The sequence below is a fragment of the Podarcis erhardii genome (genome assembly GCF_964252035.2).
Source record: "Podarcis erhardii genome assembly, chromosome: 10".
In the NCBI taxonomy this organism is placed as follows: Eukaryota; Metazoa; Chordata; class Lepidosauria; order Squamata; family Lacertidae; genus Podarcis; species Podarcis erhardii.
In genome coordinates this window covers 31,001,220-31,023,614 of record NC_138500.1, presented here as the reverse complement: position 1 = coordinate 31,023,614, position 22,395 = coordinate 31,001,220, and the positions used below count along the sequence as shown (strand labels likewise).

Below are 22,395 nucleotides of genomic sequence, written 5' to 3'. Positions count from 1 at the left end.
GATGATAAACAGGTGAACAACCTGGATCTCTAATCCAGTTCTTAGAGGTCATTCTCGGGAGGTAATAGCAACTTTAAGGCTGTGTACAAACTCCTGTTACAAACTTTAAGGCCTGTGCACAAACGCAGTGTGCTCCTCCAGTGCGCTTCCACCACTGGCTTGGGAAGCAGTGTGCGCGCAATGTTAGCCACAATCCATATTGATCCTGTACCTATCATGTCACTTCTTCGGAAATGCTGCATTTTGATGCATTCCTCTGCAAACCAGCTTCAGTCGAAATTGAGAAAAAGAACAACATCACTGTGTTTTAAGCGGGTAATGTGTACACAGCCTTGGCCTCAGTCCTGTTCTCCTCTTTCAGTTCTGTGAACAAAACTGAATCCACAATAAACTGCTGTGCAAAAGATGCTCTTCAATTCTACAAATGCCATATCATGTCTGTCCCGCATTCGCAAGGGATCGATCCTTCAGTGTGGCAGCACCCACTACTCTTTGGAAATCTCTGCCTATTATTATTAGACAAGCCCATTCACTATACTGCATTGTTTTTGGCATGTGCCATTTTTGTTTAGGCACACCTACCCAGACATACAGTTTTAAAACACAATTTTAGCATATAGTTTTATTATGTGACTGTGTTATACCTGCTGGTTTTATTTATGTTTTGATAAATTTAATGCCAAGTACTTTTTAATGTTTGATTTTACTGCATCTTTGACATTGTTTTAAGTAAACCAATTGCGGGGAGGGGAGTTGTCAATTAAGTTGTATATAAATTTGTCAGATTAAATGGCAATAAATTGGGCACAGAAGTTCAAAGGAAAAGGAATGGATATATTGAAGGAAAGTTCTCAAAGAGCTTCCGGAGCCTACAATGTGAAAGGAAAACAAAACAGAAATGCCAGCACTGTGTGTGTGCCCATACACACAGTGTGTGTGAAAACACACTGGATATGGAGTGTGCCCAGCCCAGCCTATGTGCAGAACTTTGTCAGAGAGAACTGCACAGCAATTCTGGGATATTATGGGGTCCTCTTGGAAGCCCCCGTAAAGCTCTGCAATTGTTCGCAGCTGCTTCCACCTATAGCTCCACTGCCTTTTAGCGCCACATCATTGGCCAAAGTCAAACTCCCACTCGCAAGCCTGCAATCCAGAATCACACAAACTGTTATTTGCCCCTCATCTTTCAAGCCTTCCTCAAAACCCATTCTTACGCCCCCCCCCCCTGCCTTTCCTGCATCTGGTTACCATCCTTATCTCACTCATCCTAAAAAACAATCCTGTCTGCAGTCTGTCTCAGGTATTCTTTACTGTCTCAGAACCAAACAAGACACAACAATTGTCACATAGGCTGGGCTGGGCCCACTCCATATCCAGTGTGCTTTCACCGCTGGCATTTGAAGCTGAGTATGTGTGACGTTAGCCACAGTCCCTTACCTATCCTGTAGTTTCTTGAGAAATGCTGCTGTCTGATGTGTTTTCCTGCAAACCAAATTCCATCTGATTTGAAAATGTAAACTACAGTTGAGCTGAGGCATCTGTTGAGCATGCACAGATGGCAGCAGCAGGTGACAGCTTCATTCAATAGGATTTGGGGGTGTTGCAGGCACAGGGAAACAAATCAGGTAATATGCATCAGGTGAAGACATCCCCACCTCCTCTCCAGTGTGCGCAGCAACATAAAAATGTGACCTGAAAAGCAGTGGGGAGTTGACTTACTGCATTTTAAGCTGCCAATGAGCACTTAGGCATAGTTTCCTCTGACTTCTTTTCTTTTCTTTTTTAATAGCCAGCATGGCAAAGCAGGGGGCAGGGAAAAGAGGCAAGTTGAATAGGGAGCATGTCAAAAAATCAAGCATGCTGGGAAAAACACACCGAGTATGCCAGCAAAAATGACCTATAGTTCAGCCCTTAGAAAGGCCATCCAGCACATGGAATTTGAATCAAGGTGTTCTGGGTACAAGGCTAACAGCTTTCTGGTCTAAACTGGACTTCCCTCGCTTTCACCAAAATGCCAGTGCAAACATCGGCCTGGCAAGGAAAATAACTTGTTACTCTTCACTATTCCTTTATCAATCTCTATCCTCTCTTTCAGTATTCATCTTTGCCATCTAAGGTAGACAGGCTTTAAATTAATTAATAAATTTGCTGCATTTATATCCCACATTTTTCACCAATTTCTATTCATCCATATATATATATATATATTGTAATTTACTTATTTATTTATTTTATGAATTGCTTCCCATGAAACATCCAAAGCAATTCACAGTAAAATCAGGAATCAGAATTGGAAGGCTCTCAGTGAACTGGGTAATTCAACAACAACAAAAAGATGCCAGAAAGTTTTGTACTGTTCCTAAATCAGCTTAAAGGGCCTAATGGACAGATAGGCACTGTATACATTTTTGAAACAGACATCACACAGAGGTGGTCAAGACTCTCATGTTTAACAGCTCACCTGGCCGCCATTGGTGACAAGGAATCCTATGAAAGGCGACTGAGCAAGATGGCAGATCTGCCCTCTGCCAGCCCACTTGGTTTCTGACTTGGCTGCAGAGGAAGGGGTTTCCTCTCATCCGCAGCCAGCATGCAAGTTGTTAAATACAAACCTATTCATGATGATTTATTTAAAACACTGAGAACTGGGATAGCTCATTTGGTAGAGCACGAGACTCTTAATCTCAAGGTGGTGGGTTCAAGCTCCACGTGGGCAAAAGGATTCCTGTATTGCAGAGGACTGGACTAGATGACCCTGGTGGTCCCTTCCAATTCTATGATTTTATTATTTATATCCCACCTTTCCATACAGTGGGGTAGAAGTGGGCTAGGTTTGGACATCTCATCATGTGATTGATTCACTATGTGCACAAATCATAATTTTTCCACGACAGGTGGCACTTTGAAAAGTCACTACGAAAGCCTCTAAGATCAGTACTGGCACATCAGGAAGTCAGCTTACTCTGAAAAAATGTTATCTCCATCACATAAAGACATCCAATGGCAGTTTCATTGCACACCCAACTCCAAACATATCACACTTCAGTTTAGCCCGTATCAATCCTTCTTTCAGGGTCAAGTGAATCAATCCTTATTGTACACTTCATTTAAGGGTAATGAATCTTGAATGGAGAGATTTAAGAGAATATAATGAAGCCTCAAACCATTTGCACAGAACAGAGGAGGAAGACTTTAAAGCGAAAAAGCAGAGAGGAGCCTTTCCAAGAGCTCAGCTACTGAAACTAATTTGAGCAGTGGTATTTTCTTAAACTGCTGATTCAGATAAAACAACACAACAGCTGAAAAGCACACTGCTCAGTATAAAATACATCCTCGCTAGTATTTAAAGGAATAATAAAATATCTAGCAAGATTAATTCAAAGCCTTTGGTTAATAAACCCTTTAAAGAACTGGCACAAAACGATACTGTCTGGCACGGGCAAGGCCGAGATAAATTTGATTCCTTGAGGAACAGAAAATGTAATGAGAAAATCTCTTAATAGTGCCAGCATTAGCATTACAAGGACAAGGGCTACCAAAGTCACCAATTTGTTGCAAGTGCTATGCTGTGCTGCACATGCCAAGTAGGCTGTGAGATCAGAATAGAAAAAGAGGAGCAGGAACCGAAAGGAGGGGGTGTCAGCAATCCTTGTCCAAGAAATGCTGCCCAGTTGCAACTTGGATGCAATAAATTATCATTGATCCCTGCCTGGTAAGTTATTTCCAGCAAAGTTCTGTCGTGCTTTTCCAGGATTGATTTTTTTTTTAAGTGTATGAAAAAGTGAAGATCTAGAGCTGCGCTGATACAGTAATAATACATGCCTGTTTCTCATTTATAGATTTTCAAAGGATATTTCATGTGGCCAAATATGCAAGAGAAGTAGTACACACACACACACACACACACACACACACACATATATATATATATATATATATATACACACATACATACTATAAATCCCAGTCATGAACACACACACAAGAAATGAAGTGGGGGGAATTGTGACTAGCTTCATGAAAGAGGCTAGTGGTGAAGTCACTAGCACACCATTTTTAGTCATCTCCTTTCTAGACCAAATCACAGAAGACTCCCCACTTCTTTCCACTAATGCAGAGGGAGAAGGAAAAAACCTCAGAAGCCTCTACCAGCAAAATTAGCCCCCCGTGAGGCTGCATAAAAATCATACATTTAGAGCAGGCCCATGGGCCAGATGCGGCCCAATCGCCTTCTAAATCCGGCCTGTGGATGGTCCGCGAATCAGCGTGTTTTTACATGAGCAGAATGTGTCCTTTTATTTAAAATGTATCTCTGTGTTATTTGTGGGGCCTGCCTGGTGTTTTTACATGAGTAGAATGTGTGCTTTTATTTAAAATGCATCTCTGGGTTATTTGTGGGGCATAGGAATTTGTTCATTTTCCCCCAAAACTATAGTTCGGCCCCCACAAGGTCTGAGGGACAGTGGACCAGTCCCCTGCTGAAAAAGTTTGCTGACCCCTGATTTAGAGCACATTCCCCCTCCCAATAATCCTGAGAACTGTACTTTGCCCCTCACAGAGCTACAATTCCCAGAACCCTCAACAAACTATACTTCCCATGATTCTTGGAAAGGCAGAAACATGCTTTAAATGTATGGCGCATTTCCAGTTCAACCTGTTTCCATCCACATTCATTAGATTGCTCAGCAAACTGAATACAGTAATACAAATTCACATTCAGTAAAGGGAGGACAGTGAGGTGGAAGAGTTGGGAGACAATTAACCAACTGTAGACTGCTACAGCATGTGTTCCCTTCTCCCAGGCTTACCTGTGTGGGTTGCTCTGTGCCGGCATCCCCAGCTGATGGAGTGGAGTTTGGTATTTATGTCTGGAATCCCAAGTCCTGTTAGGGTTCTAAGCAAATAAATATTGGTAATGTTATCAAGCTACATGAGGAGAAACAGGAATATGCCTCTCCCTGTACCCCAGTCCCCCATCCCACCCTTCTGCTGCATGCCAGTACCACCACCACCCAGCTGACCTCAGCAAGCAGGGGAGCGTTCCACAAGGCTTTGACAATCATCTACTCAGCCCCGGGGGTAGGGAAGATGAGTGGCAATGCCGTGCGCCAGAAGGCTCTTGCACTTCCACCGCCTGAGGCAGCCGCTTCCCTGTCTCATGGATGGGCTGGCTCTGTTCTCAGGTTCTCTGTACACTGTAAGACTAAGTTGTTCTGTACAATGTGCTCCCTTTTCATGTAAAACGTTCTTCCTCCCTGTAACCTTGCATACACTGTACCTTTAAAACACATTCAAAGCACTTTATTTACTCTCAAAGAATTCTGAGCACCATCGTTTACACCTCACAGTTTCTTCCCCCTTGTGCATGCAGTGCTCTCCTTCAAGTACTGCAGTTCCACAGGATTTCCTCCCTAAATCCAGAGATTCCCTGTACTTTCAAAATCCAGTTAGGAGAATTACATTGATTGCATAGGGAATCTCCAGGTGTAGGGAGGAGAAAGCGTGTGACAATGGTAGGTGGAAGACAATGCTGTATGGATGAGGGGGGATTAAAAGAGGGGCAAGGGGCTCATAATCCATACTAAGATGAGTTATGGATGGGGTCCAAATCTTCAATAGAAGATTGGGCCCTAAAACCCATTTGATTAACCACAGTTCTCTGAAAAACCATACAGCAGAAGCTGACAGACACCACTTTTGCAGGACCTACTTTGCTTATTATTATTATTATTATTATTATTATTATTATTAAAATGCTAACTACAGCCAAGGCCTGGGGTTAAATAATGACTTGAGTTGGCAGGTGGTGGTGGTATTGGAATACTTTTAGAATTAAAGAACAGAGAGCGCCTTGCCATGCTCAAGCTGGAATTGGTTTTAATTATCAGAAATGAGCTCACAGTTCTGTCACACCTACATGCCATTCCTGGTTTCCCCTCAAGTCTCTTTAGCTCAGCAGCATATTTTAGAAAGGGGTAGAAGAGAGCCTTTTGTTGTTGCAATTTGTTGTTGCAACAGCTGGGAGTTGTTGATCAACTGCAAATTACCCTGAGATCTAGAACAGATCCCAATCCACCTTCTTCTGCACACGCCTGCCCCAGAGCATTGTTTCTTACAGGGTTTTGAGTTGAGATGAAGCTTTGGAACAGGAGCATGGATGCAAAATTGTCCTCTCAACAGCATGGAGGGATCCTGCCTTCTCAGAATAACTTTTTGGAAACCCTAAACCTCACATGGTGTTTCCTATTAGGATCTCTTTGTTATTTCATATAATTTTTTATTTCATAAAATTTATATACCACTTGACTGTAAAAACAACAGCATTTGTCACTTAAAATAATTTCTGAAAATAAGCAGATTTGATATCAGTTATTCATGCAGTATTCCACTGACTTACGGGGCCATCCATAAAGCATATCACACTTGTTAAAGCCTTTTTATATGACAGGCACCCACTATCTGTGCTTTCCAGAATACATGCTTGTTTTGACAACCTTTCTGAGATGGAGAAGGTCTCTGCTATGGTTGTCTACTTTGACGTTTTTAAATTTATCTGTTGTTATTTTGTATTGCTTTTAGTTGTGTTTGTTGTATTTTGTACATCACCCTGAGACATAAGTGGAGTGCAATAAAGAAATGAAATAAATGCTGTCCCACCCAGTTATAACACTTTGTCCCATTTTAACCAATAGTAAATCCCTCCTTTATAAGCTTTTTGCAGTCTCCTCCTACCCAATACACAACATACTTTATGGATAATCCCTTAGCCTGGTGCTTCTCAAACTGTAGATCCATTATGTTTTTGAATGGGACTCACAATGGTGGACTATTTTTTTCCCATTACCAGGGGCATTTTTTGTACTTCTTTTTATTGGGCCAACAAGCTCCCTCACTCACTCCACGTCACACTTAAGTTCTAGGCAACACAATGACCATGTACAATAAACAATCTTTTATAGAATTCCTTCAAACCATAACAAGTCCTAAATGAAAACTTTAGTCTAAAGATTTCATTTTGGACTTGTTATGGTTTGAAGGAATTCTATAAAAGATTGTTTATTGTATATGTACATAGTCATGGTGTTGCATAGACATTGCTGACATTCTCTTTGCAACACGGGTTTGTTTGGTTACTTACGCTTAAGTTATAGGCAAACAAACAATGCCTACATATAACTATGTTAACATTATGAAGAAAATCTAAATTTCTTCAATGTTGACTAGGAATGTGAAATTATTTCATTTTCTATTGTAGAGCAGGAAAATAGGTTCCATTAAGTGGGGTTAGGTTTAGACAGGTTGAGTAACTTTACAAGTGAGCACTGCCTTAGCCCATTCCTCAGATTTCTAGGAAACTTGAGTAGGCTCGCCATACATCAGAAAAATTATTGAAATGTCAGGGGATATGCAGATATACGGGAAGGTGATGGGAAAAAACAGTGAAAACAGCTCAAAAAGCTTTAAATCAATTTGGGTTTGTTCCCAAAAAGCTCAACAATATTGGTGGTTTCCTTTTAAAAGCTCAACAATTTTGGGGTCTTCCCAAAAATGCTCAACAACTTTGCGGGTGTCAGGAATTTTGGTTTTTAATATGGCAACCCTGAAACTGAGTAGACAAAACATTTTTATTTTAGAAGCTCCGGTTTTTGGTTTTACATATTGTAAATCTCATGACATTTACTTGGTTTTGTAAAGTGTTTTTTTTTTTTTTTTTACTGTTGTTACCTGTCTGGAGCACTCTAAAATTAGACGGGGCAGAAGTTGCTATATAAATAAAAATAAGAAGGATAAACAGCCAACTTCAGCCCCTGGAGGCTCACAAGATGTCGCCCTAGAAATGGGGAATACTTCAGCCACTCAGGGTTCAATACTTTACTGACTTATCTGGGAGTAAGCCCACTGAACTCAATAGGACTTAGTTCTGAGCAGACACGCAAAGGACTGCACGGTCACCCTCAGCGTTCCCGCCTAAAAACTAAAGTGGCTATTCCTTCCCTCACCCTCTAAGTACAGTACTGTTTTTCATTGTCCTGCGCAACCGCCAGCAAAACCTAAGCAGGTGCGGCATAGAACTACCGGAAGTGTGGCAGAAACCAGCACGGCACACCAGGAAGTGTGGCGGGAAGAAACACGGAAGTGCGTTCATCATAGACAGTAGTACCATAGAGACGAGACAGGACGAAGGGCATTTCACGTGGGAGAAGCGAGACAACATGTCAGCCTCCTTGCTGAGGAAGGGTCTGGAGTTGCTGGAGACGGCGGGAGGTAGTGTAAGGCAGCGGGGGACTAAGGGAAAGGGATGAAATCCGTTCGTTCTTTACTCTAATAGGCTTTCTCTCTCTCTCTTCCTCTGGACAGCGTCCGCTCGCCGGCCCAAGAGGGCAGCCACCACCAGCCCACCCAACAAGCAGTCGCTGGCGAGGGCGAGGAAAAAGAAGTTCTCTCGGCCCCAAAAGGAGAAGGCGACAGTCAAGGGCAAAGTCATCAAGTCCGCGTTAGGTGAGCGCCGAGGAGCCATTATCTTCGAATCCACCCATAGGTTTTTTACCAATCAAAGCAAAACCCTTCAGGCAAGCTTCCTCTGAATCCCGGGAGGATGCAGTTAATCACCGAAACCTTATATTTATTGCGATGACGAACAGCAGAGATGCTCAAGTTTTAAAGCGAACCGCTTTGACTTCCGCCTTCTTCAGCTGTTCTTATGTGTATCAGACGCTGCAGCCGGTGGCAGTTTCAGAACAGGAGGGAGTGTGGCTGTTGTTGAGTGATGCCTGTTATTATCCTCCAGGTTGAGGCTTCTTAGTTTAGAGAGAAGGGGAATAATAGGAGATATGCATCCTGGTGCATTAAACTATGCTTGGTGTGGGGAAGGTGGATAGAAAAAAATGTTTTTCTCCCTCATAATACTAGAACTTGGGTGCAATCCAACCAAGCTGAATGTTGGAAAATTCAGGAGAAACCAAAGAATGTATAAACGACAAAATTCATTCCTGCAGAAGGTAGTGATGTCTACCAATTTGAGTGGTGCTAAAAGAATAGACAAATTCATGGAGCATAAGGCTATCAGTAGCTACTAGCCATGATGGTTATGTTTCCCTCCTCTGTGGGAGGCGGTGTGCTTCTGAATACCGGTTGCTAGGAATCACAGGTGGGGAGAGTGCTATTCTGCTCATATCCTGTTTACTAACTTCATGTAAGCAACTGGTTAGCAACTGTGAGAACAGGATGCTGGACTAGATGGACCATTGGCATGTTCTCTGTGTTTCTTCAATGAGATCCTATACAGTATCAAATATATAGATATATCTCCAAGTATATATATCCAGGCATTTTGTGTGTTTTTTCTAGAGCAAATGACATTTCTGTTGCAATTATGGATCAACCAGAGAGGCCTTAATTATCTGAATATTACCTCACCTACAGTACCCTCTGTTCACATCAAAGGAACTAAGGAATATGGAAACCAAAATGTTTTGCTTAAATATATGTTTTGTAAATCACTGGTGATGAGTGCAGGGTCTATGTCAGTTCATATGGAGAAAGGCAGTGCTTGAGGTCCTCAGATGGTTTGCAGATAAGGAATTCTAAAAGGAAACTGAAAAGACAAACTGACTTTTGCCGCAACTGGAGCTGCTTAAAAAATTCTGTGCACATGGGTAATTGTGAATGACATGCAGGAACATTCTGCAAGACTGTAATAATACATGCCCAGGCATCTGTCCTTGTTTTGTATCCATTAGTTGCTTAATGATCCGATTTGTGTATTTTTATAGACATGAATCTCTCTACTACCATCACTTACCCACTTCCTTGGGCTTCTCAATGTACTGTATTATAATTAAGATCTGGAAGGTTTTGTGATTGGCCTATTATCTACCTTGAAGTGACTGCAGTATTCACTTTAGTAAATAATTTTGCTCTCCACATTGGGAATTAACACATGCCCCACGCATGGTCCTAGTTGATCCAATGAAAGACCACCTTACCGGTTTTATCTGTACTTTTAGATCTATAACCTGTGCTGTACTATATGATGGGCAATTAAAAAAATTAATAAATCTGGGCCGCAGTGGCAATGTCCATACCATACATGAAAGAAAGTATCAGTCATAGCAGCATGTTATATCTCGCCGTATCTGTTGAACAATCTTACTAAAAATTATTTCCTTAACTTTTCCAGAGGAGTATACAAAACATCAAGCTGTTGACCATTTTCAGGAAAATGTGAAGTACATGACGAGTAGCCATTTCATGACAGACAGCACCATCACTCAGAAGGTGAGCCTTCTACTCTGTTCATTAGATCCCATAGTTTACTTGGAGGCAGGGGTGAGGAATGTGCTGCCGCTGCAAATTTGTTTTTCCTGCCTTGTGCCTTGTCACACCCCCTAACAATAATGTTTCTTTAATAGAAATTGAGTTGATAAAGTTTGCCTGAAATATGGGTTCTATGTGCCATATGTTGTGTAAGAAAAACTAACAAATTTCTATACCTGTAAAGTATCAGTTGAAATGATGTCTCAAAAGGAAGAGCTGTAGCTCAGTTGCAGAGCATCAGTTTTGCATGCAAAAAGTCCCAGATTCAGTCTCCAGATGGGACTGGGGATATTCCTGGCCAGAAACTACCAGTCAGTGTGGACAGGATTGAGCTACATGGACCAATGGTCTGACTATGTGTAAGCCAGCTTTCTGTGTTCCTAAGGTCAGGGCATCTTGAGAAAGAACTTGCATTTTTCCACTTACCGTCTAATTCCTATTGCTTCTTGCTTTGCCATTCTTATCAAATGGTAAATATTTATCTTAATACATTAAAAATATATTTTTAAACCATCTGGGGAATTCCTAAAATGATTTCTACTAGACTGTAAATCAGACTTTTTGACTCAAGTTTTTTTTTTAATTCTCACCTTGCATGGGTCCTTTTCTTCCCAAAAGGAAGAGGCAGTTGCTTTTGAAATTGGACCATGATTTAATTTTAGTATTGGTATGCAGCAATGCGGAGTGTAGCCTTGTTGGACTGAATTTCCTTAAATTATTTTGAACCAGAGCCTAGACTTGGCTCTATTTGAACAGTGTGTCAGCAGTCTGTGCTCAGATGATTGTTTGAGCTGGAAGATAAATTGAGATTTGAGAACTGTAAGTAGTTGTGCAATAATAGAAAGCTGTAACTTCTCGTTTCCCTTTGTTTTGTGTCTGAAGGTTTTGGCCCAAAATAGAGGCAGGAAAGCCAGAGATCGCCGTCAAGAGGAGGAGAAAAAGAAGCCCGAAGGCACTGTTTTCACTGAGGAAGACTTCCAGAAATTTGAGAGAGAATATTTTGGGGGAACTGGAGCAGTCTGACGAAAACGGCACTGCCTCCTGGTTATAGAGAAAACATCAAAGACTAGGATACTTCCTTTTTATAAGCAATTGGGAGCAGAACTTTACTATAGGGAGCTGAAGCACCTTTACATCTAACTTGTTCAGTCCTCTCATGCAGGATGTCTGCTCTTTCTTACCAAGAAAACATTGTTCCTAGGAATAACCTACTTCTACCTCTCTAACACTATTTGCAGCAGTATGAGAAAATGCTGGCTGGAACCAATCATTCTCCACCCCCAAATAGTTAAGAGGCCTGAGAGACAAATTGAATGCAAATGTTGGGGCAAGGGGAATTCGCTAAAAGTGTGGGAATTAAATACATTTCCTTTTGCAGGAATGCCACTAGGAAAACTCCATAAATGTGTATTTTATTGTTACACTTGCATTTTCGTCCTTCTTCCAAAGAAATTACAGCATATATACAGTTGTGCTTCACAAGTGATCATCTCTCTAAAGCATTTTAGGTTTCTGTATTCAGTGTGAGGCTGTAGTAACACTGCTTCTGTTAGTAAGTGAAAAGGGCCTCTAGTTGACAGTTTCTGAAAATGATTCTTGAGGCTTACAAGGTAGGTATTTATGGTATAGCGTAACTTGTGCTCTTACAGTAGCTTGAGGGCAAGTAGCTTGGGGGCAATTCTGGATCCTTTGCTGTCGCTTGAGGCCCAAGTGGCCTCAGTGGAGCGAAGTACCTTCCATCAGCTTCGACAGGTGACCCAGCCACACCCCTATCTGGATAGAGATAGCCTAACTTCTGCCACCTGTGCTCTGGTAACCTCTAGGGTCATAGTAGTAGTAACATTTCTTATACGCAGCTCATCAGACTGGGTGGTCCCACTCTGGGCGATTACTGCAGTGTGTTATACATAGGGCTGCCTCTGTAGACAGTTAAGAAACTCCAGCTGGTGCAGAATTCAGTAGCCAGGTTGCTAACCAGGACAAGAGGGTTTGAGCATATTACACCAATCCTGAATTGCCTGTTGATGAGTTTCCAGGCTCTATTCAAAGTGGGTTTTTTTACATATTAAGCTTTGAACTGCTGAGGACTGCCTGCCACCATATGAACCGACCCAGACCCTATGATCGTCATCTGAGGACCTTCTTTGTGTGCCTCAAGAGGTCTGGGTGGCAGCAACACAGGAGTGGGCCATTTCTGCAGTGGCTCTGTTTGTGGAATGCTCTCCTCGGGGACGTTTGGCTAGCACCTTTATTACACACCTTTGGACCCCTGGCAGAAATGATCCTCTTTAACCAGGCCTGACTGATTTAACATCCTATATACCCTTTTAAATGTGTCTATGGGAGTGGGGTTATTGGTTTGTTTTGCTTTTGTATGTAATTTTCTTTTTGTATTTTTGTGAGACACTGATCTTCGGGGGAAGGACAGTAGACAAATTTAATAAATAATACAATTGTTATTTAAAGTGTTCAGTATACTTGGACCAAGTTAGGCTGGGAGCCAATAGTGTTGGAGGGTAGCTGATGGTGTAAATGTTCAGCAGCTTGTGAACTATTTATATTATTTCTTAATTTTGCAGTTTCTGCAAAACCCTAGCATGTTAGTCTCCCCAAAATGAGATGGGAAAGCCACTGCTCTCCAGCTGTTGTTTGAAACTTCCATAATCCCAGAGCTTTGGCCATGCTCCCTATGGCTGATGGTGTAAGTACCACAGCTCTCCCTCAGTGAGCCAATTGTTCAGTTATTGTTCAAATTCATTTTAAGAGTCGCCATCCGCACCTAGTAGCCTTGGGCAGCTGCCAAGCCCCCATTCTGGCCCATTAAATAAAATAGACATCTGTATTAAACTTTTCAGTGCATCACTCCAAGTGCAGCAAAATCGCCAGTGCAATTTCTAAGACTGCTGAACTCATGCCAGACAAGTCAAAGATGTCTTTACTAGTGGAAATACCCCTCTGCCCCAATTATGTGAAAATATTTTAAATATTTTCTCCACCTCATCTTAATCAATTTGGGTTTAAATTACTTGGCAAAATCTGCTGGATGGCGCAGTAACTTTACCAAATGTGGCAACAGCACTCTGCCAGTAAATCTACTGTGGTTGTCAAAAGCTATGGGTGCATAGCTTTTGCTACTGATTGCTAAATTGTTAGGCTGTTGAAAGCTGCTTCAGAATATTAAGGGAAAAAGCATCTCCACCAATGTAGGAGGCAGATGAAGCTGTCTTGCTGTTAAGTGTTCTTCAGTGTGGATATCCTTTTCTTTCTCCCTCCCCCCCCCCCCCAGCCCAGGGTGTAGTCACACTGAACAAAAATGCTATCATTTCAATTCTTTATGCATTTTTGTTGCAATATGGTGTTTCAAAACCTTGTCTGCAAACAGCCAAAGATGTCTGACAAATTACCGTAACCAAATTTTTTTTAAAAAAAACAAACAAACTCATAGAACTAGCTCTTGCTCCCTTCATGGACTTTTGTCAACTGTATCTAACCAAATTACCCCCCCCCCAAAGTAAATAGCAGTGTAAAACTGCTATTAAGGTTGCTTTTGAGAATAAAGGCCTTTGGATCATTAAACTTAGAACTATTTATTGGTTGTACCGATATATATGAAAATATCCACACATAACTAGCTTGGAGATAAATACTACCAAAAGTGCCATATCCATTTTTTAAGCCTTATCAAATGGAGTTGCCAGGTTCCCCCCTTACCAGCATAATCCAGACCTCTCTATTTTTATTCTTTTTGAATTTTATTAAAATCTGCAGACCAAGCCTGCTGTAAGTAAAACCTCCATTTGCAAGAAACAAGACAAATGTGTACTAGAAAATAATTTATTAAGCAACAATACACAGCTCATTGTACTAAGCTCTTATATACATGCATGTAACATATACCCTTGACTACCCTATTCTGGGACTTTAACTTTTTTACCCTTGGCCTTCCGGACCTCTTCAATTAGATCTTTCAAATACTGAATTTCTTTGCTCAGGGAATCTGCCTTTTCCCTCAGTGTTTCATTTTTCTGCTCTAGTTCTCTACATTCCCCTGATAAGGCCTCCTGCTCTAACCTTTTCTTCTGTCGATAGCGTGTAGCTGCAGTCTTGTTTTGCTCCATCTTCTTCAGTTTCTTATCTACTCTCTTTTCTCCTTTCATCTTTACTGACACTACCTTATCTGCAGGATGATCATAAGGTTTGGACCTCACAGGGCTATCATGCAAGACTGTGACTGATTGACAATCACTGAGGGAATTAACAGAAGTGGTGGGGCTTTGCTGGGGAGACCCCAGGTAAGATTCTGGACTCATGCATATTCCACTATCATTGTCTGAGTGAGCTTCATCCTCTTTTTCACACTTTGGAATCACCACTACTAAGATATGGGCTTCAGTTTTCTTGTCTCCTTCAAGAACATCTACTTCACTGCCTAATTCTAAACTGAAAGAATGGTCTGTAGTGGAAATCACTGACTCTGGGGTGAGGGGAAATGGAAACAAGGGGGCCAGTGGGGCCACCTGGTCTGCCCCAGAGGGAGACTTAGGAGAATGAATAATTAATTCTGTTATCAGTGGAGTTTCTTTGTTGGGAATTTCTTGGACAGGAGGGTCAAATAGATCACACGTGTCCTCCAACGTGGCCATGAGCTCATCTGGGGAGACGGTGGCTTCCAGATCATCGATACCCAACAGTGCATCGAAGTCAAATTCCTTCAAATCCATCTTCTCCACCATCCAATCCATGCCAGAGAAGGCATCCTCTGTTAAAGAAATGACATTTTTTTTAGAAAAAGAAAACAATGAACTTTATAAATGAGGGTTTTTAAAAAGTTTTTTTTCTCTCCTTTCCTGTGCTCATTTAACATATTTAGATGATGTTGCTAGCACTCATATCAGCTCAGCTCTTTAATCTTATTAAGAATGCCACACATTTACTACATAGAACTATAATGCAGCCAGGCCACCCAACGTTTTCAGAATACGTTTTAGTCTGTGTCTTACCCTGGCTGTTGTCTGTGGCATTGTTCAAACTATCCACAGCCAGCCATTCGGAAGAGCCCACTTTAGCCTTGTCGCTGGAGAACCCATGCGAACTGAGGTTCTTGGCCACCTCCAGGTAGTCATCTAGGAGGCCCAGGCCCTCCTCAGCCACCAAACACGGCTGGTTGAAGGGGGACAGAAAATCCCCCAACAACATCTCTGTGTTTGAGAAGCTCATTTTGGTCAGATTTTAGTACTTTGTCGTCAAAAAGCGTGGACAAATAGATGGTGTCTTTGTCGAATACAGCAAAGCTGCTGTCTGATGGCTTGAAAAACCTGAAAGACACAAGCAATTTTTGTTGTCATTATAAAGATGTCCATTGATGTTGAATTCAGGTTATCCCTTGAGAGGGAAAAGACAAAAAAAAGTACATTACTGCAACAACAGCACCCCATGATTCCAGTTTAGGACACTGTATCTGGATCCTATCCAAGAGAGTTCTAATGAATACCAACAAGGCACTATTGTACAATAGCGCCAACTAGGATTTGTGGAAAATGTTCTCACTTCTGCAAGGCAGCCTGCTTGGGTTTCCTCTCAACCATATATGGTCACAGCCACAGTTTCAGCTCCACCCACCACTTTTCCTGGTCTGATTCATGCATTCACAAGCGTCAAAGGCAACAGCTGCAGCCATTTCATGATCTGCCTGCTGTGCATGTCCCCACCCTATAAATAGGGAGCCATTTTGTGTCCTGCCACGTTCCATGAAGGTTTGGTTATTCCTGGTATCCTGGCATTTTTCTAATCAAGGCTGAGCAGCAGCAATATAAGGGGGTGCCAAATAGTTTGAATTCACATTCAGTGATCAAAAAAGGGTAACACTTTCCACAAATAGATATACACAAAACTTATTTCAAGGTGACAGGGAGCCATCTGAAATCCCCACCCTTTCTTGGAAAGCTCCATATGGCACCAATCCAAAACAGTCCGTCAGATCTGAAGCTAGGGAAAGCCAGCATTTTTCTCCTTTTAAGTGTCTTGGGCCCAGCAAAATTAAACAAAAATTAGAGCTGCTCCTTTTGCCCGTCACTGTATGTTGAGAAAAGCTTTACCAGTTGCCGAGCAAGTAGGTACTAATAAACTACAGCTGTTTGGTTCAGGAAAGCCGCAGCAAATTTACCTTAAATGCCATCTTTGGTCTATATAGGACGGGAAGACACAGCACAGATCTGTCAATAGTTCAGATCTCATGAGCATTTGTTTAGCTATGAAGGGAAATCACTTTAATTACCCTGGGAAGCCCAGAGGCTCATTAACTCATCCTCCACTTTGGACAAATAGACCTCTCCCATCCTTTTTCTCTCCAAGGGAAGCCTCGCCCCACCCTCTGATCTCCTTTCCACTTCCAAGGTAGGTCTTCATTTTGGGAGGACGAACCATTTCCAGAATGTCACATTATCCCCACTTCATACCCCGCCCACAAAAGCGTATGTCAAGGCGCGACCCTTTCCTGTGGGGGAAACGGATCGTAAAACGCTGCTAATCACACCCCGGGGCTTTTAATCCCGTGAGATCAGTCTATGAGCTCCCCCGCCGCCACCGCCCACTACTGTACTGGTTTATGTTTAAAGATGGTTCTCGTCGCCCCCCTCCTTCGGAAGCATGAGGCGATCCTCCCGTTTTGTCCCTCCTCGATACTCACGCCATGGTTGCAGATGCCTGGAGATGCCGAGGCCGCGGCCGATGCTGCTGCGCCTCTGCAATGGCCGATGCCGCCGCTTGCACTGCCGCACCTACCATGCCATGGCGGCGGCTGCGGTAGCAGAAATCACCCCCTCGCTTCGACGCCGCGTCTGAGCTGCGCCCCGGACAGCGACACGCAACAGCAGACTATATACTTGATTCTACAGTCAGACAATGAGGCTGCGCCGCCCGCGCTTTCCGTATTTATATGCAACAAGATCCGGCAGGACGCGCCCCTCGAAGAGCAATCACTCCAACAGGATCCTTCCACCAACCGTTTCCAGAGTTAAAATAACTTCGTTCAAAGAACTGGATTTTCTCGGAGGGCACTCTGCAAGACTCTAGGGGCCAGACGTACAGTTCGCGGGGCTTGGCGACTGGATCTGCCTGCCCCTTCTCAAAAGTCAGCGGAAGGTTTTCAGGTACTACACTGTGCTATTTTACTCTAATGCCGCTCTCCAGGCTCTCAATTAAGGTCAGACCGCGTGACGCAGAAACGGCTGGCTGGCTTCCTATTGGCTTCCTTGGAGCAGTGGGAAGGCGACTGGCTGGAGCAGATGGTGTCCCGAACTCGAGATAGCACGTGAACATAGAAACACCCGATTGGCTGACAGCGCCTGTCCACGTGTACTGTAAACCGTCATTGGCTTAGAGCGGGAAGGGCGTCAATGGGTTCCGAAAGGCAGTTGAGGGGTGGGAGGGAGGCAGAATTATTTTCTGTTTCGCACGCGCGCATTAAAAATTCAACCGCCTCAGGTTGGAGGACGGCGCAAACGTCCTTTCGTTGTCCCCGTCCTGCGTGTTTCTTAATGCGCTGCTGCTGCTTGCCTCTTTGGTCTATGGAATGTGAATATAGGAAAGGAAATTTGTTCCATCTTCTTTGCCATCCTTTTCCTTCCCCCTTTTCCAGAGCGGCTACCATGTTTGGTCGGTGTGGCAAGAGACTAAACATTTGTGGAGCTCCGTCCGCAGGAGCCCTATAGGGCGCAGTAACCGCCTCTCCCTCTCTCTTTCTTGGCTGTGCTGGGGTGCAGATGGCGCCTGGCGAGCCTAATCGCTCCCCACCCTAATGCACTATGAAAGAGATAAGAATTGAGTGTAACGCAGCTGCTTTTCCCTCAAGATGGCCAAGCTGCCCACAGAGTGGACATAAAGCCTTCTGGGGGGGGCGTGGGGGGGGGAGATGAGCCTTCAGGCAGCAGCAGCCGCCCATGCTGACTCCTCGCACTTGCCTGCCTGCCTGCTTCTCAGGGCCGCATAGCGAGGCGTATGTGGTGCGCTGCACTGGATCCGCGCCTCTGAGCTCTCGGGAGGGTAAAAGGATGAGATCGCTATGCCTTGGTCGCTGCTCGCACGTTTTTCTAAGCGGCACCGTAGGCCCAGTCCTCTTCTCTGCACCCAGGCACGATAAGCGAGAGAGGGGAAGGTGTAAGGAGCTGCTCTTTCCCCCTGACATGCACATTTCTGCCCTCCCCAAAACGGGAGAGCGTAGAAGAGATGGCGCCGCTGGGGTGTATGTGTTCTGGGGCGCTTTCTAAGTTGGGGAACACCCCCCATCCTTTCCCGCACCTTTCCTGGTGCAGATGGCACAAATTGTTTGGCCACCTTTTCCTTCCCTCTCCATTCGGCTTCTTTTCCTGCAGAATAACTGCCTCAGGCTAAGCATAGGGTATGGTTTTTTAAAATAACATAACATGTAGCTTGACCCCCTTCGTGTTGGGTAATCCACTTCCTTTCTTCTGCCCGTATCTCTGGGTGATTCACAACTTTTTCTTCCTCCTTCCCTCATGACGGGAATCAACATGAAAGTTCATGTTGTGTGGTCTGGTAGCCCTGAATCAATAAAAGCACAATTGTTTCTAACAACAAATGAAAAGCGAGGAAAAGGGAAGTCTTTGGGATTTTCTTTTTTGCGAAATGAAAAAATTACACTTATCTGTGTACTAAGGCATTCACAATAGAAGGATTAATCATGATTTGTAGTATAAAGTGCACAGTTCTGTGACCTCTGCTGCATTTTCTTATTGATCTCATTTGTATTCTGTCTTTTCTCTCTTGAAGAGACTGAAGGCAACATATGTGGAGTCATCCCATTTTATCTGCACACCGTCCCTGTGAGGCAGGCTAGCTTCAAGGTCATATAGCGAGTGTCATAATTGTGTGGATTAAGTTTTGGTCCAAGAAATCTTTATCTTAATTCCATTGTGGCATCCTTTTTTTCCCCTCAAAAATAAAGCAATGCTGTAGCTACCAAGCAAGCACTGGACTCAGCTGCGCAGCAATAATGGTTAGCTAAGGAAAGACATAGTCACAGAATACTTGCAGTAGTTGCTGATTTCTGCTAAATATGATGATGTATTTACTGTCATTTTCAAAAAGAGACTAACAAAGTATCTTTGAAGATGTATGAATGGAAAACTCTTTACTTGAACTGGCTGTTGTTACTGTTGCAATTCCATCCATATAAATTTACAGATAGCTAATACATTACGTATGTTGGGTGCAGTGCTTTGAAGGCCAGGTAATTTTTGTAATTTTGTTGTACTGTTAATACTATACACAACTTGTCTCAAAGCTATGAAGCATCTAAAAGCTTTAGTGTTTCAAAATAAACAAGTTCACAAATGAAGAGTGTTCACAATTGGACTTTTTAGTCTGTCCAGTGCTACTTAAACCTGTGTGTTGGTTGGGAATATGAAGCCCATGAGGTTATGTTGCTAGTTAAAAATAAACTGGTTCTAACACATACACCTTATTGTCTCCTTCTTTAAGATAAGCCTTGTTCAGCTTCTGTTTCCTCTTTTCAAAATAAAATCTTCAACAGGATATAGTAAAAGGAACTTCATTTCCCAAGACTGATGAGGGGGAAAATAATCACTAGGTGGACACGTCAGCACCAGTGTTTTCCATTGACAGAGTAGCAGTTCTCCTGTTTGCTTAAAAGGTCATACAAGATTTTATTGACTGATGCAGGTCAATCTGTTACTGTATTTTAAAAAGCAACAACCATGCCCCTCAGGGTCACAAGTGATTAAGTTAAAAAAAAAAAAAGATTTAGCACTGCATTGCACCAAATATGTGCATTTGGCAAATACATTAGATTACCTCCTTTTTCTTTTTTTTACAAATTTAGTTTGTTTAGTTGAAGATAGATTACATGAAGGTTATTTTTTATATAAGTGCAAAAATAGATTTCACTAGGCCAAAACACTCATTTTTACAACCAGCTCCCAGTCACATTGATTTTTGGTGGTGCAAGTATATCTGTTTGTTCAGCCCCATGACCTTAACTAGGTTTGTGTGTGTGCAGCTGTTCTGTGGAAGGGGTGGGGAATGCGAACTTAGCTGAAGAATCCACTGGTGCACATTAGCAATACTTGGCTTATTTACTTCTGCTGGTTTTGAAAATGACAGCAACAGAACTTATTAGTCTTTAACAACCATTGAAGCAAATATGTATAGTTCCTCAGATAGGAAAATATTTTAACATTCAGGATGCTAAAACCACAAAATCCTACTTTAGTTTTGTCATTTGCTCTCTGCCAAAGAAGAATCCCCAAAAGCACTTCAGTACTGCGGAAATCTAGGAAACTCTGCTTTCAGTTCATAAAGGGGGATTCAGCTGCTGCATGTCTGATTGGCTGGGCAAGTAGGTGGACATCATCACAGGGTGCTGACTGGCTGCTGTAAACGATCTTATATCATTCCCCTCCCTACTTTAGTGAATGCCTTTTTAAGTGAAAATGAAAAGGTCATTCTAATCATAGTTAAATCAATGGAAATTAAATGTAAACCTTAACCTCTAACCCCCAGCGATAATAAATCTCAATGAAAGAGCTCATTGTGGAGCTGAACAAAAGACACAAGTTAAATAAAAAGAACTGGCTTGCCCTAGCATTACAAAGGAAATAAATCCTTAGCATTTGTGGCGATGAAAGATTCCAGAAAGAAATTCCTGGCCCCTGGGCCAAAAATAAATTCATTCAAAATTCTTGTTTTGATACTTTAGAATTGTCTTCTATTTAGGCATGAAATGTCATTACTTTCAGAATTATGCTGAGAAACTATTGTACCTAACCTGGGTGGGTAACAACATTTTTTCAGCCTTACAGCAACTTTATAGGATTACTATAATTAGTCTTACTGACAAAGACTTGTCCCTGGCAATTGGAGGGAATTGAACACAGCATCCCAAAATCTATACCCAGCATTACAAACACACAAATCAACAATTTCTTTCTCTCTAATGTAAGATACAAAAAAATGGAATGTCATGTTGATACGTCAACACATCTCACCATTTCACAGCAAACAAACAAACCACCAGTTCTAGTTGCTGGAAATTTCCCCCACAGCATTCAAGAATCCACTGAATTTCCTATATCCCCAGGGGTATATAATCCTAGTGGATCCCCCACCCTGCATGGGGTGTTTTGCCACTTACCAGGAAATGAGTTAACAATGACAACAGGTTTATGAGCACTCCTGTTTCCAGACCTTCCTTCCCACAGAATACCAAACTGAGGGCATGCCCTCCTCCATGTGCTGAGCTGACAACTGAAATAGCCCCATGGTTACCATGGAGGCCATGAAGTCCCACACTAGCTCACTAAGAGAATAATAATCCTGGAGTTCTCCAATACCATGATCCAGACCACCTTTACCAGCTCAGTCAAGGAGACTGTTGGGCAGCAGGAATCAGTATAATTTGGTTCAGGGATGGGAAACCTCTGGTCCAGGGACTGGACTCTTCCCCAGGCCACATCACTCCCTGGCCCCACCCACCACTGATATGTGGCCTCCGGATAGTTGCCCAAAACAGAATGTGGCCCTTGGCCTGAAAAAGGTTCCCCAGAACTGGTGTATTTGTTCCCTCCATCTGTAGTTTATAACATCTGGAGTTGGAATATAAGAGATGTTTGCAGACATACTTGAATTAGCCTTACAAGGTGGAAGACCAAGGCCACATTCACAACATGCATTTAAAGCACCATGATGCCACTGCGATTTTTACTACAATTGTAGTTAAGGGTGCTACAATTTACTGGAAATTGTAGTTAAAGGTGCTGAGAATTGTTAGCAGTCTCCTTTTCCCCTCACAGAGCTATAGTTCCAGAGTGGTTTAACAACCAATCCCCATTCACAGGGAACTCTAGGAATGGCACCTTTGTGAGGGGGCATCAGATATTAGAAACCAAGGAAACTGCCATATCAAGTCAGACCATTGCTCCATCTAGCTCAGTATTGGCTGCACTGACTCAGACAAAGATTCAGGGATCTTCTGCATGCACAGCAGATGTTCCCCTACTGTCAGGAACCAGACTGATGGGTATTGCTCTGAGGAAGAATGTG

At 42.7% G+C, this 22,395-nt stretch overlaps 2 protein-coding genes and 1 long non-coding RNA gene across 3 annotated transcripts; 2 read left to right on the top strand and 1 right to left on the bottom strand.

Moving 5' to 3' along the window:
• The first annotated feature begins 8,139 nt into the window (after nucleotides 1-8,139).
• RPS19BP1 (ribosomal protein S19 binding protein 1) lies at nucleotides 8,140-11,738 on the top strand. The gene is made up of 4 exons (XM_081877695.1): nucleotides 8,140-8,265; nucleotides 8,359-8,499; nucleotides 10,181-10,278; nucleotides 11,200-11,738. The coding sequence occupies exons 1-4, from the start codon at nucleotides 8,214-8,216 to the stop codon at nucleotides 11,338-11,340; spliced, it is 432 nt and encodes a 143-aa protein (XP_081733821.1). The 5' UTR covers nucleotides 8,140-8,213; the 3' UTR covers nucleotides 11,341-11,738.
• A 2,399-nt stretch (nucleotides 11,739-14,137) lies between these two features.
• On the bottom strand, nucleotides 14,138-17,191 carry ATF4 (activating transcription factor 4). The gene is made up of 3 exons (XM_081877655.1): nucleotides 17,003-17,191; nucleotides 15,318-15,632; nucleotides 14,138-15,076 (listed from the first exon to the last, which is right to left on the bottom strand). The coding sequence occupies exons 2-3, from the start codon at nucleotides 15,532-15,534 to the stop codon at nucleotides 14,226-14,228; spliced, it is 1,068 nt and encodes a 355-aa protein (XP_081733781.1). The 5' UTR covers nucleotides 15,535-15,632; nucleotides 17,003-17,191; the 3' UTR covers nucleotides 14,138-14,225.
• A 188-nt stretch (nucleotides 17,192-17,379) lies between these two features.
• Nucleotides 17,380-19,789, top strand: LOC309350655. The gene is made up of 2 exons (XR_014160474.1): nucleotides 17,380-17,799; nucleotides 19,105-19,789. It is a non-coding gene; the product is annotated as an uncharacterized lncRNA (long non-coding RNA).
• Nucleotides 19,790-22,395: the final 2,606 nt, after the last annotated feature.

Coding starts and splice junctions, on each gene's coding strand:
- ATF4 (XM_081877655.1), bottom strand. CDS start 15,534: ATGAGCTTCTCAAACACAGAGATGTTGTTGGGGGATTTTCTGTCCCCC. Junction 15,077..15,317: donor TGCCACAGACAACAGCCAGG/GTAAGACACAGA, acceptor TTTCTTTAACAG/AGGATGCCTTCTCTGGCATG.
- RPS19BP1 (XM_081877695.1), top strand. CDS start 8,214: ATGTCAGCCTCCTTGCTGAGGAAGGGTCTGGAGTTGCTGGAGACGGCG. Junction 8,500..10,180: donor AGTCATCAAGTCCGCGTTAG/GTGAGCGCCGAG, acceptor TAACTTTTCCAG/AGGAGTATACAAAACATCAA. Junction 10,279..11,199: donor ACAGCACCATCACTCAGAAG/GTGAGCCTTCTA, acceptor TTGTGTCTGAAG/GTTTTGGCCCAAAATAGAGG.